The sequence below is a fragment of the Amphiprion ocellaris genome, chromosome 7 (assembly GCF_022539595.1).
Source record: "Amphiprion ocellaris isolate individual 3 ecotype Okinawa chromosome 7, ASM2253959v1, whole genome shotgun sequence".
In the NCBI taxonomy this organism is placed as follows: Eukaryota; Metazoa; Chordata; class Actinopteri; family Pomacentridae; genus Amphiprion; species Amphiprion ocellaris.
The window spans coordinates 32,253,766-32,271,966 of NC_072772.1; the positions used below are offsets into that span (position 1 = coordinate 32,253,766).

At 39.8% G+C, this 18,201-nt stretch overlaps 1 protein-coding gene across 3 annotated transcripts in view; it reads left to right on the plus strand.

Moving 5' to 3' along the window:
- eml2 (EMAP like 2) overlaps window positions 1-17,980 on the plus strand; it is a 34,312-nt gene extending 16,332 nt beyond the window's left edge. For all 3 annotated transcript variants that reach the window (XM_023292208.3, XM_023292209.3, XM_023292210.3), the window contains 18 exons: window positions 5,735-5,763; window positions 6,625-6,754; window positions 7,548-7,697; window positions 8,862-8,931; window positions 9,217-9,327; window positions 9,694-9,789; window positions 9,891-10,025; window positions 10,147-10,246; window positions 11,063-11,217; window positions 11,766-11,891; window positions 11,991-12,122; window positions 12,282-12,349; window positions 12,859-12,947; window positions 13,060-13,157; window positions 13,407-13,494; window positions 13,584-13,679; window positions 14,575-14,705; window positions 16,393-17,980. In XM_023292208.3, the coding sequence (XP_023147976.2) occupies window positions 5,735-5,763; window positions 6,625-6,754; window positions 7,548-7,697; window positions 8,862-8,931; window positions 9,217-9,327; window positions 9,694-9,789; window positions 9,891-10,025; window positions 10,147-10,246; window positions 11,063-11,217; window positions 11,766-11,891; window positions 11,991-12,122; window positions 12,282-12,349; window positions 12,859-12,947; window positions 13,060-13,157; window positions 13,407-13,494; window positions 13,584-13,679; window positions 14,575-14,705; window positions 16,393-16,518 (1,930 nt within the window). In that variant the 3' untranslated portion in view covers window positions 16,519-17,980. The remainder of the gene's footprint in view (window positions 1-5,734; window positions 5,764-6,624; window positions 6,755-7,547; window positions 7,698-8,861; window positions 8,932-9,216; window positions 9,328-9,693; window positions 9,790-9,890; window positions 10,026-10,146; window positions 10,247-11,062; window positions 11,218-11,765; window positions 11,892-11,990; window positions 12,123-12,281; window positions 12,350-12,858; window positions 12,948-13,059; window positions 13,158-13,406; window positions 13,495-13,583; window positions 13,680-14,574; window positions 14,706-16,392) is intronic.
- Window positions 17,981-18,201: the final 221 nt, after the last annotated feature.

The following is an 18,201-nucleotide window of genomic DNA, read 5'->3' on the forward strand; positions in this document are numbered from 1 at the left end:
AATACATAGTTAATGATCCACAGAGAAGCAGCAGACTGTAATCAGAGGGGATTTATTACTGGGGCTGTTAGAAGTCTTAATGATTCATAGGACAAAATGCAATGTCTATCTGTGAAGGAAAGTGTGTAGCTTTAGTCTATGAATGACCAGATGGAAAGTGCAACTCACAAAATGCATATTTAGCTCTTAAAGTCAATTAGATTAATTTTAGTGCTTTCAGCGTCACACCCAGTTAGTCCCTCAGTTACTGTTTGATTAGTATTTGAATAGATTATTGGTTTATCTGGCTTCCACAGTCTCCAGTTGTTTGGGTCTAGATTCTCGACAGCCTGAGGAAGTTGGGTATTTGTCTTCTGAAACTGTTGTCACGCAAACCCGTTTGATGCAGTGGGTTCCTGCAGGGCTGTGGGGAGGAGCAGTAACATGAATAAAACAGAAACAAGAGCCAGCTGTGTCAGTGGATCCAATGGCAGGGTCCCAGGACAAAGCAGAAAAATACTAAATTATGTAATTCTGAGAAGACGGTTTAATAGCTCCATTGTTTTTACTGTGGAGTTCGATCGCGGAAGGAAAAGTAGTGGGTTGAACTTTGTTATGTAAAACCAGTTTTTAATTCAACACACATGGGTTTAGTTACGTTCAATTGGATCACATTGTGCATCTGGAACTTTTTTGGAAAGAGTTTTTCTAAATGTGGCACCTTTTTGTCTGAAAGTGTGTTTCTGTGTGCGCTTGTAGACTCAATTTTTGCACCTTTTTAAGTATTGCCAGTGTTTCTTTAGTCATCAGGCTTCTGGTGACGGAGAAAACAAACAGACACGTCACATTTCTGTCCTGTTCTGAAACATGAAAGCACACAGACAGGATGAGTTAATGTTAGGAGACAGACGAGCAGTCACACTGAGCTCAGCAGATGTGTCACTTAAATTCTGTTAAAGCACACTGATGCTGACAGGGCAGAGCTGCTGCTTTACTGGACACACACATGATGAGAATATTACACACATCCAGCTTTTTAAACTGCTAAAGTTTTATTCACATGAGCTGCCTGGCCTGGTGCACTTTTGTGACTCAACTGACATTCATTTTAAGGTCTTTTAAAGGACTTCTGATTAATTAATTTGCTTCTTAAGCAGCTTAAGAGTACATGCAAAATGCTGTAAAGACAAGGAGGCTACAGGAGCTGTGGGACATACGCTGTTTGAACTTGCTCAGCTTGCAAAAACACCGATAGCATTGATTGGATCTCCTACTTAACATGCAACAGATGTATCGACCACATCTCTGGCTGCAGACAAGCATTTTGCACCACCATTAAACAGTTTAACATCACTGTAACAGCTTTTCCTTTCATTTAATATGAATTAAATTTCACATTTAGTTTGGGTAATCTAAGAGTATTGCTTAAATTATATTTGTCATTTTCCTTTCGTATTTATGAAATGTGGTGGGGGGTTTTAAACTGAAAACTTGCAACAAAATCATATGTACGCCTAAAATTGTGGACCTGACATTACACTCATAAGAAATACAGGCTTTAACAAAAAGAATAACTGACTTTCTCTCCACCAAAGTGAAATGATGCAAATCCAGATCAAGGAAATGATAAAAAAATTCTACATCATCTTGAAAACACTGCAATTTCCTTTAATCGATCAACTCTTTCCTCTGTTTGAGTGCCTGCCACTGAATTTCCACAGTAAATTAGTCCAGTGTAGCGGTTCAGTCTTTTAGCATGAACTGGGGGAACGTGTGAAGACAATCAGATGTGTTGGTGTCCGTCAACTTCGCTAATGCACTGCTTCCGTCGTAATGGATCTGGAAATGGATGCACACTCGACCGCGCCCACAGTTTAGGGGTTCAACCCATTAGTCAGACCTCAACATCCATTTGCTCTGCGGCTGTAACACTGTAGTCTCTCCCCTCTTGAATTTGACAGGAAATCTGTTGCAGTCACTGTTATCTTGTAATCAAATAGTTTGTAGAAATTTGGACAAAATTGTGAAAAGTCAAGTTTAAGATTGCAATATTACCAAGTAGTATTTGTATAAAACTATACTTTGATTTGTTACATGCAAAAACAAGAATTGAAGTCTTTTTGCAGCCACATGGACTGTTAAAAAGTTTAAAAAGTCAGCTTTGGATTGGTCATCTTAAACCTTGCAGTATCAGCTGCAATGAAAATGAGTTGCCCAGTGAGTGGTTAAGAGGAGGAGGACAGTGAGAAGTTGCAGATTTTGAGTTTAATTTGAACCCTGATGCTTCAACTCTGAACACTGGGAGCATAATAATGCCACTGCAAAACAGCAGTTATGATTTTTCACCCTAAATGAAACATGAATCTCAGGTGCAGGAAGGGTTTATGTTGAAATCTTTGGAGAAATGGAACACATCAGTTATTGTAACTCTTTGCAGATGTCAAAGCAAATGTCTATTGAGCCTGCAAGAGCTCAGAAACTTCTGGAGAAGCTTGAAATCCAAGGACTTTTTCATCAAGCTCTCTACAAAGAGTTGCAGGATCCTGATGGTTTTCCTGCAGAATTCTGACATGATGATGGATTTCTCAGAGGAACATTGATGCTCATTAGTTCCCTGTGATTGTTACAACAGCCCATTGTGTTGAATTGTGTTCAGGCAGGCAGAAAATGCCAACAAAACAGTCAGTGCTGCATGCTAATGAGTGCTCTGTTTGTGCGTTCCCTCTCCCTGGAAACCCGGTGACTCGGACAGCCGCCACACGAGCTTTAGATGCAGTTATTCGGCCTGTCCGGCTGCCAGCTACCCAGCATGCTCCGCTCTAATTACTGGGTCTGGATCAATCTTGTTCTGCCATTGGCTAGAACCGGACCACGCCTCATCTTCCTGGCAGGCTACACATACACAAACTCACACAGTCCAAGAAACAAGTGGGCCTTTATGTGGTTATTTGAGCGCCGACACCCTGCCTGGTGGCCTCCAGCTGCCCGGGGACACAACAGACAGCAGCCAGGTCCTCGGATCAGTCGTCTCTTTAAGCTTTTAGTCTTCTTCAGATGCTTCAAACGCACACATGCAAAGCTCTCATCACATTTTTGCGATTGTTCTCTTTCCTCGTGTCCCTGGTTGAGCTTTAAAACACACTGTGACAAACCTGTTTGTGGCAAACTTACACTTCACTCAACGTGACTTCACTCCTTCATAGAGACACTTAGATGGCTCGGCGCTGTGGAGCTTTTTTTTCAGTAAACTCCCCGTTGAACAAATGTCAGGACAAGTAGATACACATCGTCTATCCTGCTGTTCTCAAACAAAAGTTATGTTTACATCCGGTGTTTCACATCAAAGTCTGTAATTTGAGGTTTAACCATCGAGCTCATTTCTTTTCTGCATAAAACATTTGTGATTTATTTGTTTGGTTGCAGAATTCTTCATTTTTTCTATTGTTTGTTCCATTTGTTTCAGATCTCCTCAGTCGCTGCAGTTTTCCTCCCAGTAAACATCTGTGTCTTGCTCTGACTTTGTGTTTTTAGTATAAACCAGCATGCCGAGGAGAAATGTGTCCTCTGCTGTTGCTGCTGTTGCTACTGTTGTGTTGTTTTCTCCACAGAAACACTCAGACACATTGTTCTCCCGTTGCTGAGCAAAGAGAAGCCCAACCTTCAATTTCCCTTTATCTTATCAAGGCTTACTTTTAAATGCTGTTGCCACGGTGACATCCACCTGTCAGCCGAGGCAGCGGTTCAGCATCCTGCCGATCTGATTGGTTGACAGCAGCCTGACAGGTTAAGGTTTAGTGGTCAGCAGGAAGTGAAACGCTCAGCGTGCAGTTCTGATTCTGGATGAGCAGCGACTTTAACTCAGCAAAATGATGAGGCATCCACAGGTCCAGATTGACGGGTCTAATTATGGATTTTGGCACAGTGGCTGACTCACCAGTTGTCATTTTAGTCTTGGACATCCAGTGTTGTTTTTATGCTTTTCTGTGTGATTCTGCAACATGTTTGATCACCATGATGCTCTACTGTTTCACTGTTTTGCTGAAACCACATTCACTGTGTGTTTAGTCGTTAGTGTCACCACTTCTGTGTGGATACAAAAGGACATCCCTGTTGACTTTTCGTCTGCTGGCTTGATCAAAGGCGCTTGTTCTTTTTAAACATCCATGCACAGAGCCACATTAAACAGCTGGAACTCATTCATTTTGCCCATTCATTAAAGGAAAACTGAACATTATGTTCAGTTGTGCATATTGTACAATAACAAAGAGTGTTGCACAGGGCTGCATTAACTTGCATAGATAGATAGATAGATACTTTATTCATCACCTTCAGGAAATTGAAGGTATTCAGTAGCTCACACATGTTGCACTCAAGATAGATAAGGAAACAATGCACTAAAGAACATACAATTACCATGCAAATCGAGTTAGCAGTAAGATGCCGAATATGCTGGTATTTGCAAAAAGTTGCAAAAATTATTGGTATTTATAACAAGGTGCAAAATTGCTGGTATTTACAATAAAAGAGGGTATTAGAAAAGTACAAAATGGTACAAAACACTTATGGGGAATATATTTATGCACTATATAAGCATGCTTTCAACAGAAATAACAAATGCCTTCAAACTGTACACAAGAAAGGGCCTCAAAATGGGCTAAAATTCTGGAACATTTGTAATTTTTCGTTCTACTATGGATGACTCAAGTCAAGTAATACAACTTATTTGAGATCATTCAAATGATAATAAACCAGGTTGTCAATCTTGGCCGTTCTGGTCCTGCTCTGGTCTTGTGTACTCACCTCTTTGCCCAGTTGTTATCCAGACTTTCAGATACGTACAGTATACCAAAATAAGACCACACAGACCTTTAGGAAAATGTAAACTAAATTATGTTCTAAATTTTGTAGTGCAGCCCAAGCGAATGAACTCTAGTAATTATATTATGTACAGTAAATACAACCCATTACCCAGAGAAGCTGCTGGAGTTGTGCAGCAAACACACATGGATCAAATTAGGAAATGAATTTATGTAAGGAAAGCAGAGCCAAGAATCTGTCCATCCTGTTAGACAGCTACTAGCAGGGTGCAGGCGTTTTAAATGACTACAGCACTGCAGCTCTTTCTTACTCTGATAAAACATGCTTTGTGTCCAAATGTCAGGTGTTGCACCTCATTCAAATCTCCTAATATTACAGTGTGTTGTTCTGTCTGTTGAGATGTGGGTTTGAGCTGTAGTTGGCTGATACCCAGAAACTCTTTCAGTCAACCTCTAAGACTTCTTGTTGCCATCATAGAAATCAGATGATTGGAAACATCGTCTCACATTTCACAGGTTTGGTGCAGCTAATACGTAGCATGAACACAGAATGCCAGCAGTGTTTCCGAGCACCAGGGATCCCTCCTCCAGAGTGCATCATCTCACCATCAGGAGGATAAAAGCTGTCTTCCAGTCTGTGATTATATGATGCAGAGGATGTGTTTCTGCTGAGTATGAGCTCTGCAGCTCTTCCCTAATGTCCAGTTAAACTGCGTGGTGAAGGTTTCAGACTGTCGAGCAAAGAATAAATAATTTACCCTGGAACAATGTAGTGGAAGAACATCTCAGGAGCTTTGAAAAATACTCATATATGGATACTGTGTATATTGTTTGATGTACTTTTTCCATTATGGATGAAAATTACACCCCGAGTCACCTGCTGTTGAAGAATAAACATCACAGAAGGTGTTTAATCACATTTCTTTTCTCTTTTTCAGCAAATCCAAAGAATGCACTCTCAATGCAGGTAAGAACAGTCTTTACTTCACCATTTCTTTGTATTTGTCTGGAACACTGTGTCTAATGGCTGCATAGACTGCTGACGCCTCACCCTCCAGTTACTGTCACACTTTAATTTGTTGTAAAGAGGATGAGCAGCCTCTGATGTGTGAAACTCAATTAGCCTTCCAGAGGCCTTGAAGTCCTCTTCTGGGATTTTGTTGCTCATTTTGTACCAATATTATTTCTCGTTAAAAATGCCAAACGTCCATTTGAACGACTGAAGAACCTGTTAGAAATGCTGAAGGTCTCTCATTAAAGCAGACAATAACTTCAGAGGATTACAGATTAGCTATAAACATGATGGAGATGGAATCTGTTGTTGCTGGAAAATATTCAGAACTAGAAATTGGGGAAAAAAATGAGGCTTTCTTGGATAGGTGGTGGAAATTCTTATCATTATATCCAACAAAGACCAAAGAAATCACTCTTTCCTCTGCTTGGTTTTGGGAAATATTTGAACTAATGAAGCTCACTGTGGCACAGCAGCCCTTTGACTGTGGCCAGTAAAGCCAGTTTGGACAACTGGCAGGATTTTTTTCAAAGAAACATAGATTTCTTTGTTGTTTGATCAGAAAAATGCAGTTTTTGTCTCAGAACTTAACCCAAAGCTGCAGGATTAGATTAAACATCTGCATGTTTGTATGCAGACTAATGAATACTCATTATCTTTAGTCAATGCAGTGCTGCTATTTTCTAATAAGAAACTGTGACCTCCTCTTTCTGCCTCTTCTACTCATCTCTGAAGCATGACTTGTGCTTCTCTGTTCCTTTCTCGTCATTTAACCATCGATCTGACTGTTGCTTTTCTCTGTCCTTGTTCCTCCAGAGGACGGCTACGTGAGGATGTTCCTCCGAGGTCGTCCTGTCACCATGCACATCCCCGACCAGCAGAGGGAGAGCTACAGTATCGACCAGAAGGTGGCTCTGCCGGACCACAAGCTCAAGCTGCAGTGGGTGTATCCTTCCAACCGAGAGCTGATGGATTCTTTGATAAACACTAGTAAATGAATGAATTATAATGGGTGTTGGTTTAGAAAATCCAACTAATTGATTACCAGATGGACAGAAGGATACATCTAACCCATGTGACGATACAAACTTCAACTTTAAGCTTTACTTTCTCCAATAATAGATACAATACAATACAATACAATACAATGCAATGCAATACAACAGAATCCAATAAAATAGATTAGAATTCTTTTATTGTCATTGCACAGCACAATGAAATTCAGCAGCACAGTTGTATGTAAACATATATAAACAGGTGTAGTTTCAATAAATACGTAAATAGAAAGTGCATATGGTAAGAGACAAAGGTGTAGATATTTCCAGATTTTGCAAACAGTGAATAAATTAACAGTGAGAAGCTTAAAGTAAATTGAGTTAAGTTGCTAGTAGGTCCAGACAGTTTAACATTTTCATCCCGCACTGAACAGTCATTCTCTTAGTGTTGGGAGATTTCATTTTCTAAATTTCTTGCGGAAGAAGTTGAGATCAAAATGCTTCATTCAGATGCAAAAACTACATAAAAGGTATGGTTGCATGTAAATGTGTGTAGTTTTAGCAAAAACAATGATCTGAAGTGTGGTGTTTCATATTTTTGGGAAGTGCTGAGCTGATTGATATTCTTGAAGCTTCAGCACTTCTGAGTGGACTAAAAGTCTTAGTATAAATTGTTAAACTTGCACTCCTACTTCCTGGTCCTGCCCAGCTTCGTTCATCTTCCCTAACTGAACCGTGACCCAGATACGGCTACCGTGGTCGTGACTGCCGCTCCAACCTTTACCTGCTGCCCACAGGTGAGATTGTGTACTTCAATGCCTCGGTGGTGGTTCTGTACAACACGGAGGAGCAGCAGCAGAGACACTATCTGGGCCACAACGACGATGTCAAATGGTGAGAAAACAGCAGACTGATCACAGAGGACTGGCTTTTTCTATATACTCTGTATAAACTCTTGTAAACTTGCCCCCTCTGATATGAGGGTGTGCTGAAAGACTAACATACTGTATGTGTAGTACATATATAGGGGTATAAAGAGATCAGTTTAAGCTGAGAACTGACTCCTGATCTCTTGTGATACGGCTTCTCAGACACTGTCTACTGTGGAAATTATTTTCAGACAAAAACTAAAAAATTCAAACTGCTCACATTCTGTTTCATTATTTTTGTTTTTGCGTCATCGACAGCTTCTGTGTTTATGGTCAGTGAAATTTGTGGCTTTTTTTAATGAGCACCAGTTAATATCCTGAATGAGCTCTGTGCCTGGAGCCTCTGGGATGTAAACACTAAACCCCCCAGGGGCATGCTGGGAAAGCTGCTCATCTCTGCAGGGAAACAGTCCTGCTCTGCTCTCCCACGCCGTCACACTGAGTCCTCCTCTTCTTTATATGAAAGGTCTCTACTGTAGTTGTTGTCATTTTAACTTCAGAAACGCAAAGTTTTGTTTAAATACATATTATATTTATTCGGTTTTCCTAGTAAATAATGGCAAAATACATCAGTTAATGTGAGGGCTCTCATAGAATAGTATAAACTTAAATAGAAGTCCTTTATTGTCATTTCACAGTGTACAATGAAATTAAGCAGCAACCCTGTCAGTGCATTCACACAGAAGAAACGTGGAGATATAAAACATAAAAAAAAATAAAGATAATATTTACAAGGTTAATCTATGACAAAAATGGTGATGTACCAGCTAATATCCTTTTTTTTTTGGTGTATTAAGAACTATAAATACAGTAGTGTAACTGATGTTGTACATGATATGATGTCAGTAATATGTTTTCTAAATAGAAATACCTCAAATTTCCAAGCTTTTGAAAGCCACAGACCAAACAAAAAAAAGAATGTCTCTCATTGGAACAGCAGCAGATGATTTCTCCAATTGACATTCATGCGTTTACATTTTCTGTATTTAACATATTCTTTTATTGCACATGAATCTGAATCAGCTGTTTTAATCCACCGTGAAACAGTCCTCTGTGATTTTGAGCCAGAAAGCAATGGAACATGATTTAAAATGACACAATAACTCGACTGTACATTTTATCTTCTTAGCCTGAGCGTGCATCCCGATATGGTTACCATAGCAACTGGGCAAGTGGCTGGAAACTCTAAAGATGGAAAGGTACTGTGAAAATCACACTTGCATCCTCCCACAGTGTGTTCGCCACACTGTTAAATATTGACATAATTAAAAGCGTGTCTCAGAGGGCATTTTAATTTAATAGCACTTCTTTTTTTTCTTGCAATGTTTTATTCACTGTAAAATGTTGAGTTTAATATTCATGAATGGAACAGAAATTATAACAGAAATTGAAAAGTAACATGTTTAATTGTAGTCCCATATTTTTTTGTTTCTACGTGTTGGATTAGTTTGTCTAACACGATTTATGGTTTCATATCTGTTCAGCTGCTGGCTCCTCATGTTCGTGTCTGGGACTCCGTGAGCCTCAACACGCTTCATGTCCTCGGGATGGGAGTGTTTGACAGAGCGGTCACCTGTGTGGCTTTCTCCAAGTCGGTAAGCAGCGTTTCAACCTGTAGTTGGAGCCTACTACCCATCACTGATACCTCAGTAGAAAAATGAACACATTACAGCAGCTGGATACAGATGAGATATGAAAATAGCAGGACAAGTACTACAAAAGTACAATAAGGCTAAGAATAGAGATATAATAAAGACAATGTACACAGCAATGGCACAATGGATAATATACTCAATTAAAGGACACACGTGTTCTTTAGAACTATACTTTTACATAGAATAGAAACATTTTTGTTACTGCAGTCAAAACGTTATTGGGAGAAAATGGTAATATTGTGTGATTTATAAAATTGAAGTAAATGCATACAATGTTAACGGTTTGTTTTGTTTTATTTTTTGCAGAACGGTGGCACCTTCCTCTGCGCTGTGGACGATGCCAACGATCACATCTTGTCAGTCTGGAACTGGCAGAAGGAGAAGCAACTGGCTGATGTCAAGGTAACTGATCTATTTCCTACATTTGTAGCGGATATAAATGTTTCTCAACTTTAATGGACAAACTGTTGGAGAAACAAACTTCCTGCCTCCTCTCTCTGCAGTGCTCCAATGACTCTGTACTGGCTGCTGTGTTCCATCCCATGGACACCAACCTCATTGTCACCTGTGGAAAATCCCACATCAACTTCTGGACCATGGAGGGCAACACTCTGACCAAGAGACAGGGCCTGTTTGAGGTACAAACATAGACCTAACAGATGCATTACCTTCCGATCGAAGTGCACGTGGCTAAAGGGAATGCAGTGTAATGCCGAAACCTTGGAATAAATCTTACGTTCTTTGTCTTTTTCTGTGTAGAAACATGAGAAACCCAAGTATGTGTTGTGTGTGGCGTTCGCTGAGAATGGGGATGCCATCACCGGAGACTCCAGTGGGAACATCTACATCTGGGCCAAAGGTAGAATCTAAATGAAGCATTCTGATCACAACTTTTTTGCACAAGAAATTTAAAGATTAAAACACTGACAGACTGGCTGTTTAGTGCATGAAAACTGTCTTTACCTGAGTGTCTACTGGCAGCTTAACTGAATTTTAGTTAATTTACTCAATGTTAAATTTACAAAATCTAGAAATATCTACACCTTTGCACCTGCTACCTTATAGACCCTGTATTATTTACTGAGACCATACATGTTTACATACAGCTGCACCTTCTATGTAATTTTTGCGCTACTTTATGCCATTATTTTTTCATAAATGTTCTGCAGACTGCAAGATCCAGAAGTGGGACATAAGTTAGACTACTGTTTTTATCATTCTTAATACACCAAATAAGCTATCTTTAAAAGCATAAAGCTACCCCACTGTTTTCATAGAAACACATGCTATTTTTTCCTACTAGATGTTTAGATTTTATTTTCTTATTGTGCTTTCTTATTGTACTTTTAAGATGTTATCTGTTTGTGTAAATGCACTGACAAGATTGCTACTTAATTTCATTGTACACTGTGCAATAGCAACAAGGGAATTCTATTCTCCTTTTCTATTAAAGAAAAGCCTATAAATATGAGAAAATAAAACTACATTTCCATTAAAGATGTTGTCTTTCACAGCTAAACAAGACCACAAGCAGTTTCATTTTTAAAGGAGTTCCATCATAATGTTGATGCGTCGGTAGAAAAATGTTCTCCTCATTAAATTCCTGTAGATTTACAGAGTTAATCCTCCAAAAAGGATCCATCAGAAGCTATGTGTCTGTCGTCTGCTCTGACAGGTGGTAACCGCATCAGCCAGGTGGTGTCGGGAGCCCACGAAGGCGGTATTTTCTCTGTTTGTGTCCTGAAGGACGGCACCATGGTGTCTGGAGGAGGCAAAGACCGCAAGGTGGTGCTGTGGGACCACGACTACAGGAAACAGTCGGAGATGGAGGTAAGAGGGCTGAATTAACAGTCCTGTGTATGTAAAAGACAGAATCAGCCTGAGAAGAAAATCAGTGAAGGATCGGGAGATTTACTGAAAGAATCTGTCACCATTGGTTTAATGTTTTGTTTTTTTTGGGAGTAGTCCCTTAGAAAAAAGATTGTTAGTAACAAATTTACTGCTGCATTAAGTGTATGCTTGAACTGAGGGATAAAAGACCACTGTCAGCTACATCTGACAGCTGCAGAAGAAAAAACAAAGAATGCTGTATGCCTTTTTTTTTAGACAGAATTATTACATAGCAGTCATCATTTGAAGCTGCTTTAAAATACATTAATGCCTACAGATTTACCATTTGAACTATGAAATGTTAACCTGTAAACAGGATGCTAATATGGCTAAAAAACACAATATTAAAGAAATGCATCAAATCATTTCATTGGCGATGTTTAATTTTTGTTTAGGTTTGTGGGTCCTGTTCTGTTAGCTTTTGACTCTATATTGTTTTTATAAAGTGTGTTAAAGCCTTAGGGTGTGTGTTGCGTTTGTGTGTCCAGGTGGGCGACTCGTTCGGCCCTGTTCGGGCTCTGGCTGAAGGTAAACCAGGAGAACTCTTCATCGGAACCACCAAGAACGCCATCATCAGAGCCGCCTTCCCCGATACGTTAACTCCTATTGTACAGGTAAACACATACAGAATTCTCTTTCCTACGAAGGAAACTCTCCTATAATATCTGAATATATGATATAGGGATCTAAATAAGACATGTACTGTGTTCCAGGGTCACACAGATGAACTGTGGGGTTTGGACATTCATCCCTCCATGGAGCAGTTTGTCACCTGCTCACAGGACAAACAGGTTCACCTCTGGGACACCAACTCCCATCAGCCCCTCTGGAGCAAGACCATCGAGGTGAGAAGGAGCAGGAAAATATTAAAGCAGACCTGACGGCAAGAGAATGTCACAAAATATTTAATTAGAGAACACAAATTGATAATTAAATGATAGGGAATTAATATAAAGCTCTACTAAATGAGTGATAAATGTGTTCTCTTCTCCGCTGTGCTCCAGGATCCAGGGAGGTCTGCTGGTTTCCATCCCAGTGGGGCTGTTCTGGCTGTGGGGACCATGACTGGAAGGTTGGCCTCTCCACTGTTACGTCCCACATTTTGTCCCCACAGTTAAAAATCAGAAACTGAACACTAAAACACTTCCAGCAAGGAAAAACTGTTTACAAAATCACAGCTAACAATGTGAAGCCTTTAAACACCTTTACAGCATTTTACTTGGTGTTTTCTTTATATCGGATAATTTTTATTCTTCTTACTTGTTAATTTTAAGCTGCTGCAATTTTTACAATGACCACAATAACCTGCTGCTATCCAAAAGGATCTCCATCATGTACACTACATGCACTTTCTTTATCCTTCTCAGCTGTTAAATTTTAACCTGCTGCTATTTTTAGACATCCATTACATCATCTTAGTTGAGATACTTAGACAAATGACATTAAAGAAATCTTGAAGATAGCGATATCGTTGTTGTTTAAACTGTTGGTTAAACAAAACAAGCTGCTTAAAGTCATTATCTTGGGTTTTTGAACTTCTGTGATGTGCATTTTCCCAAATTTCCGGCCCGTGTGTTGCAGGTGGTTGGTGCTGGACACTGACACTCGAGATCTTGTTTCTATGCACACAGATGGCAATGAGATCATCTCCAACGTCAAGTATTCTCCAGGTAAAACATCACCTGTTTATTTACCAACCCAGATCCATGAAACACAAAACCCCCAACATAGAATCATGTTTGAGTTCCGTATTAACTAATCTGAGCTCGTTTGTGCTTGTAGACGGTAACTTCCTGGCTGTCGCCTCCCATGACAACTTTGTTTACATCTATGCTGTGACGGAGAACGGCCGAAAGTACAGCCGTGTGGGGAAATGCACTGTAAGTATAAAACGTGCTGTAGGAACTCATTCCTAAAATAATGTCTCCTTTTCACAAGTCTTATCTCAGTGGCGTTGGAGCATTAAAAATAATAATAGCTTTAAAGGAGCAGTATTTGCCTTTGCACGTCAAATCAGAAATTCAAGAGTTTTGACAAAAACAAAGGAGAGATTTCAGTCACATTTTCTTCAAAATTCAGTCTTCAGACTCAGCTCCTCATGCAGCATATGGTCTCTCTCTTTTCTCCAGGGCCACTCCAGCTTCGTCACTCATCTGGACTGGTCGAAAGACAGCAAATACCTTGTTACCAACTCAGGAGACTATGAGATCCTCTTCTGTAAGTCGTCCCTCCTGTTTGTTCATGTACTTTCTCATGCGACATCTTGACTTGTTGCAGGACTAAAGCTTTTCGGTTTGGTTTTTCAGGGGAGGCATCCAACGGTAAACACGTGACCAACATGGACACGGTGCGCAACCTGGAGTGGAGCACTTCCACCTGCACTCTGGCCTTCAACACCTTCGGTAGGTCCATAAAACCTACTAACCCATGTTGAGTTTACTGCTTTTCCAGCCCATTTTGTAATGCATAATGGTGTGGCTGGACCAGACTGTCTTTCTGCTGTAGGGGAAGAAACGCTTTGGCTTGTTTGGATTTCTTTAAACCAATCCGGGTGTCGTAGGCAGGACAAAGTAAAAGTTGTGGCTGCAGTGTTCCTTTAAAAAGGCTGGAAATGTCATGGTGGAACACTGGAATAGCCTGACTGCCTCACTTCATGATGTAAATATGTATAACTTGAGATTTTCAGTATGGTGGGTTGCTCCTTAGAGGTTGTTGTTGTTGTTTCCCATCATGAAGAGAACGGTAACACAATTCTAGCACAGAGCGGACAGAAATGAGCGGTGACTTATACTCGCATCCTACATCCAGTGGGTCAGACTACTAGATATTTAATCTATTCATCTGAAAACAGTGAGCCCCCGGAGACCAACAGTCTGACTCATAGTGTCAGCAGGTGAATTCCTACAGATTTATAGACTGTGCATTTGCAGGTTAGTTGGCTGATGTTCAGCACAGTTGGCAAGCGAGTGCAGAAACCATAATATACATTCTGGCAGCCCTAAATAGCAACAAGAGGCGTTTAGAACCTTTAGACTTTTAACTCCCTGCTAATATGTGATATTTACCAGCCTGAAACAAGTCCAGCTTTCTCTGTGTGGATCATCCACCCAGAACTGTTCCAGCAGACAGTTTTGTCTTTTCTTGTCAGTTCTGGTGGAGAAGACTGACCTGTGTTCAAGCCACTGCACAGTATTCTGTATTTCTCTGCAGCCTGGAACAGAACATGAAGTGAATATCAATATCTGACTGTCTCTTGCTCTCTCTCTGTCTCTCTCTCTCTCGCTTTTTGTTGCTCAGGAATTTGGCCAGACGGAGCAGACGGCACAGACATCAACGCTGTGTGCAGGTCACATGATGGATCCCTGCTGGCCTCCGCTGATGACTTTGGCAAAGTGCACTTGTTCTCCTTCCCCTGCTCTCAACCAAGGGTCAGTCGTGTTCATGCACAGTTCCACACAACCAGCACATCAGGGTCCGTGTCTGCATCCCCGTATGCACACGTCGCTTTTTTAGCAACGTATTTATGACTTGAAATTTTGAAATTTGTTCTGCTTCATGCAGACTTTGATTTGCATTCATATGGTGCCTTCAAACCTAGCAGCTCTACAAAAGGCTGTATGATGGTGGAGCAGCTTGGGGTTCAGCTTCTTGCCCAGCTTTGGCACATAGTGGCGTCGAAGATCAAACTATCAACCCTACAATTAGTGGACAACCCACTTTACCACCTGAGCCACAGCCGCGTCCCTTTACCACCTCCAGAGCCAAACAACCGCACTGTTTCTCTTGCCAACGCTGTGATTAAGTGTTAATGAACACTGTGAAACCCAATGAAAGCTCAGCAGAAACGTCTAAATACTCGGCCACACAGCCTTCAGTGCTGATCATCACCAGACCTGTAACGTATTCAATTTCTGCCAGGTGTTTATTTCGTGCTCACAAACTAGTTTGGGCTGTTTTCGCGTCTTTGTTGTTTTACAAGTTTTCAAGCCAAAGCCATTTAAACGTAATTGTCCATTCAGACAAACTGCCTTCCATTCGCACAGAAACTGCAAATCGTTACATGTTTTAAACAGTCTTGGAGTGAAACTGAGTTATAGTTGTACATATATTTGGCTGCACAAACTGCAGCAGTTGCACTTAATGGAAAAATCAGACCTACAATTTGCATTAAGCTTTGATTTTTCTCAAAATTGTGTCACTGTCAAGTCTTTATAATCACTGCTAGTAAAGATAAGATAAGATCTGACTTTATTAATACCGAAAGAAATGGCATGACATAAGAAGTGCAGTGCATAAAGGTAAAAAGCAATAAAATATACTGAAATAATAATAAATGAGCTAAAATAAATCTGGAATAGAACAGTAAAAAAGTAATGCTATTAATTATATAGGACTAATAAGTAATTTTACACATAGTAATGAAAAAAGGAAATAAAATATAATATTGCACCTGAAACATTAAATGACAATGAAATATTTGCACATACAGCACAAGTTTCTCTTGAGAAAAATCTGAAGATTTGTGATGATATTAATGCGAAGGGAAACATTCATTGTACTTTTTTTCCATAAAAAAATACTCAAACTCAAATTTGAGATTAATTACACAAATTCAGAAACAATCTGATGTAAGAAGCATGCAGATAAAGTTAGGTTTTAAGAGGACACAAGCTGATGTAAAACATAATTGCATAATTTGTATTCTTGAATTAATTAATAGATACTAATAGTACTTTATAACCAGCACTACTCCCAGTAGTACAATATCAATATATTCTGTGAATTAATTTTACAAACCCTGTGCAATATCTATTTTTCTACACATACTATAATGTAAGCTATATTGGTGTTTCTCTACTTGTGTGCAATCAGTGCAATAGATAATAATCTATGTAAGATTATACTTCTCTCAGTACTGTTATTTTTTTAACTAGTACTTATGCATATTTATATATATTTATGTATATTTTTGGACTACATTGCTTAAATGTTTCCGCTGTCTTTGCTGCTGTAATACTGCAAATTTCCCCACATTGAGATTAACAAAGTTTTGTCTTATCTTGAAATAGTAAAATGATCGATTTCATGAAGTCACTTCCTGTTTCAAACTTACAGGCTCCGAGTCTCGAGTACGGTGGCCACAGCAGTCACGTGACCAACGTTGCCTTCCTGCACGACAACAGTCACCTGATCTCTACCGGCGGGAAAGACACCAGCATCCTGCAGTGGGTGGTTGCCTAGACAACGCCATCCATTCATCCCCACCTCTGATCCCCATAAACAGGGACCAGCATCTTCTCTGACCCCCGTCTCCTCGTCCTCACTGTTTTATCCTCCTGCCACCAGGGGGCATCACCTCCTCTGTGCCTACTGGAAACAAAAACAAAACAACAGCATAACTTGACCAACCCACAGATGTCACACCGGATGAGATGATGAGTCTCACTGTAATAAATGGAAATGTACCGCTGTGTGTAATAATAGAGTGTTGAGAAAATGACTTAGTTGCAAAATCAATTTCTGTAGCTACAGTCCCAGCCTGATGCTGCAGGTGGTGACCACACAATAAACCTGTGGTTTTAGCGTTAGTACTCACTGTGCCTAAACTCTATTTATTTTAACCTCCTTTAAAGGGAATTCCATCTATTTGAAGAGACAAGTTTGTTACAAGTTTTAGCCCCCTAATCACAAAGCATGCGCGCTAAATTTTTGTTATTTTTAATGCATGCAACATGGTTAATGTTATAGTTATATTCACATTTAAAGGGTTGATATGGTATTGTTCATGTATTGGTTTCCTTTAATTTCCTAAAAGTGTGAAAAAATAGTGTGCAGACTCTTGAGATAGATGCAAACTACATGCATTCAAACCAAGGAATTCTGAATTGGTTTTCAAAATAAGAACTATGATTTGGAAAAACAGGGTTAAAAAATGGAATTCAAGATATTTTCACCTCAGTTGAGTGTATTAAATTCTTGTGAACGTACACTTTCCTAAAGCCAGGTGTCACAGAAACAAGCCTTCAAACTTGTGACAAACTTGTGCAGAGATATGAGAATAAAGCAGACTACTTTTGTTGAGATGTGATATTCTAAAGTCAGAAAGCGTGATGCATGTTTGGAGGGATATTTGTCTTTGAGGGTTGGGTAGGAATCCCTAAAATAGGTGGTATTCCCCTCATAAAATACTTACTATAACCCCATTGCCTTGTTTTATTCCACATTTCCACCCCTAAGCCTGACTTCCGAACGCTTAAGGTGCACATTTGTTAGTATTGCAGATTGCTGTAGGAGATTGTGAACGGTACAAAGTGGCTGTTTTGTCCCGGGCCTTTATTTCACCTTCTCCCCTTCCCTACCCCAGACTGCTGTGTTACTGATTGTATTACTACTACTACTGTAACTGTGCTGAGAAGGCACTAGGTGGCGCTACAGTGCAAGAGAATGAGCATGACTGAAGCTGCCCTTCTGTAGATGCTGTTAATGTCGCAAAGGTCTCTAGAGTAAATATATATATTATGCAGTATATCCGGGCGGCTGTGTTATTTTAATATTTAACTGTAACAACGATGGATGTTATTATTCTTGTGGCACTTTTAGCGATTGACAGAGGGGTAATGTAGGCTGCTGTGTTTTGGAAGTGAGCTTGATGCTGTGCTTTGCCTTTTTCTGTTTTGTTAATAAAGTTTTTACCCAAATACTATTGAAGCTCCTTTTCTCTCTATATTGGCCGGAAAAGTGAAAAAGATACTCAAATCTTAATCAAATGAACCAATAGATGAGTTCAATCAGAACTGTAATGCAGATTTGTTTTTAGATCTTCTCTTCTATCTTACTGTGCTCAGTTATTAAAACAGTTTTAAAGTGAGTTATTGTGACAGGCAGCTCATGATACAGATGTTGTAGTGACAGTCAACATGTGTT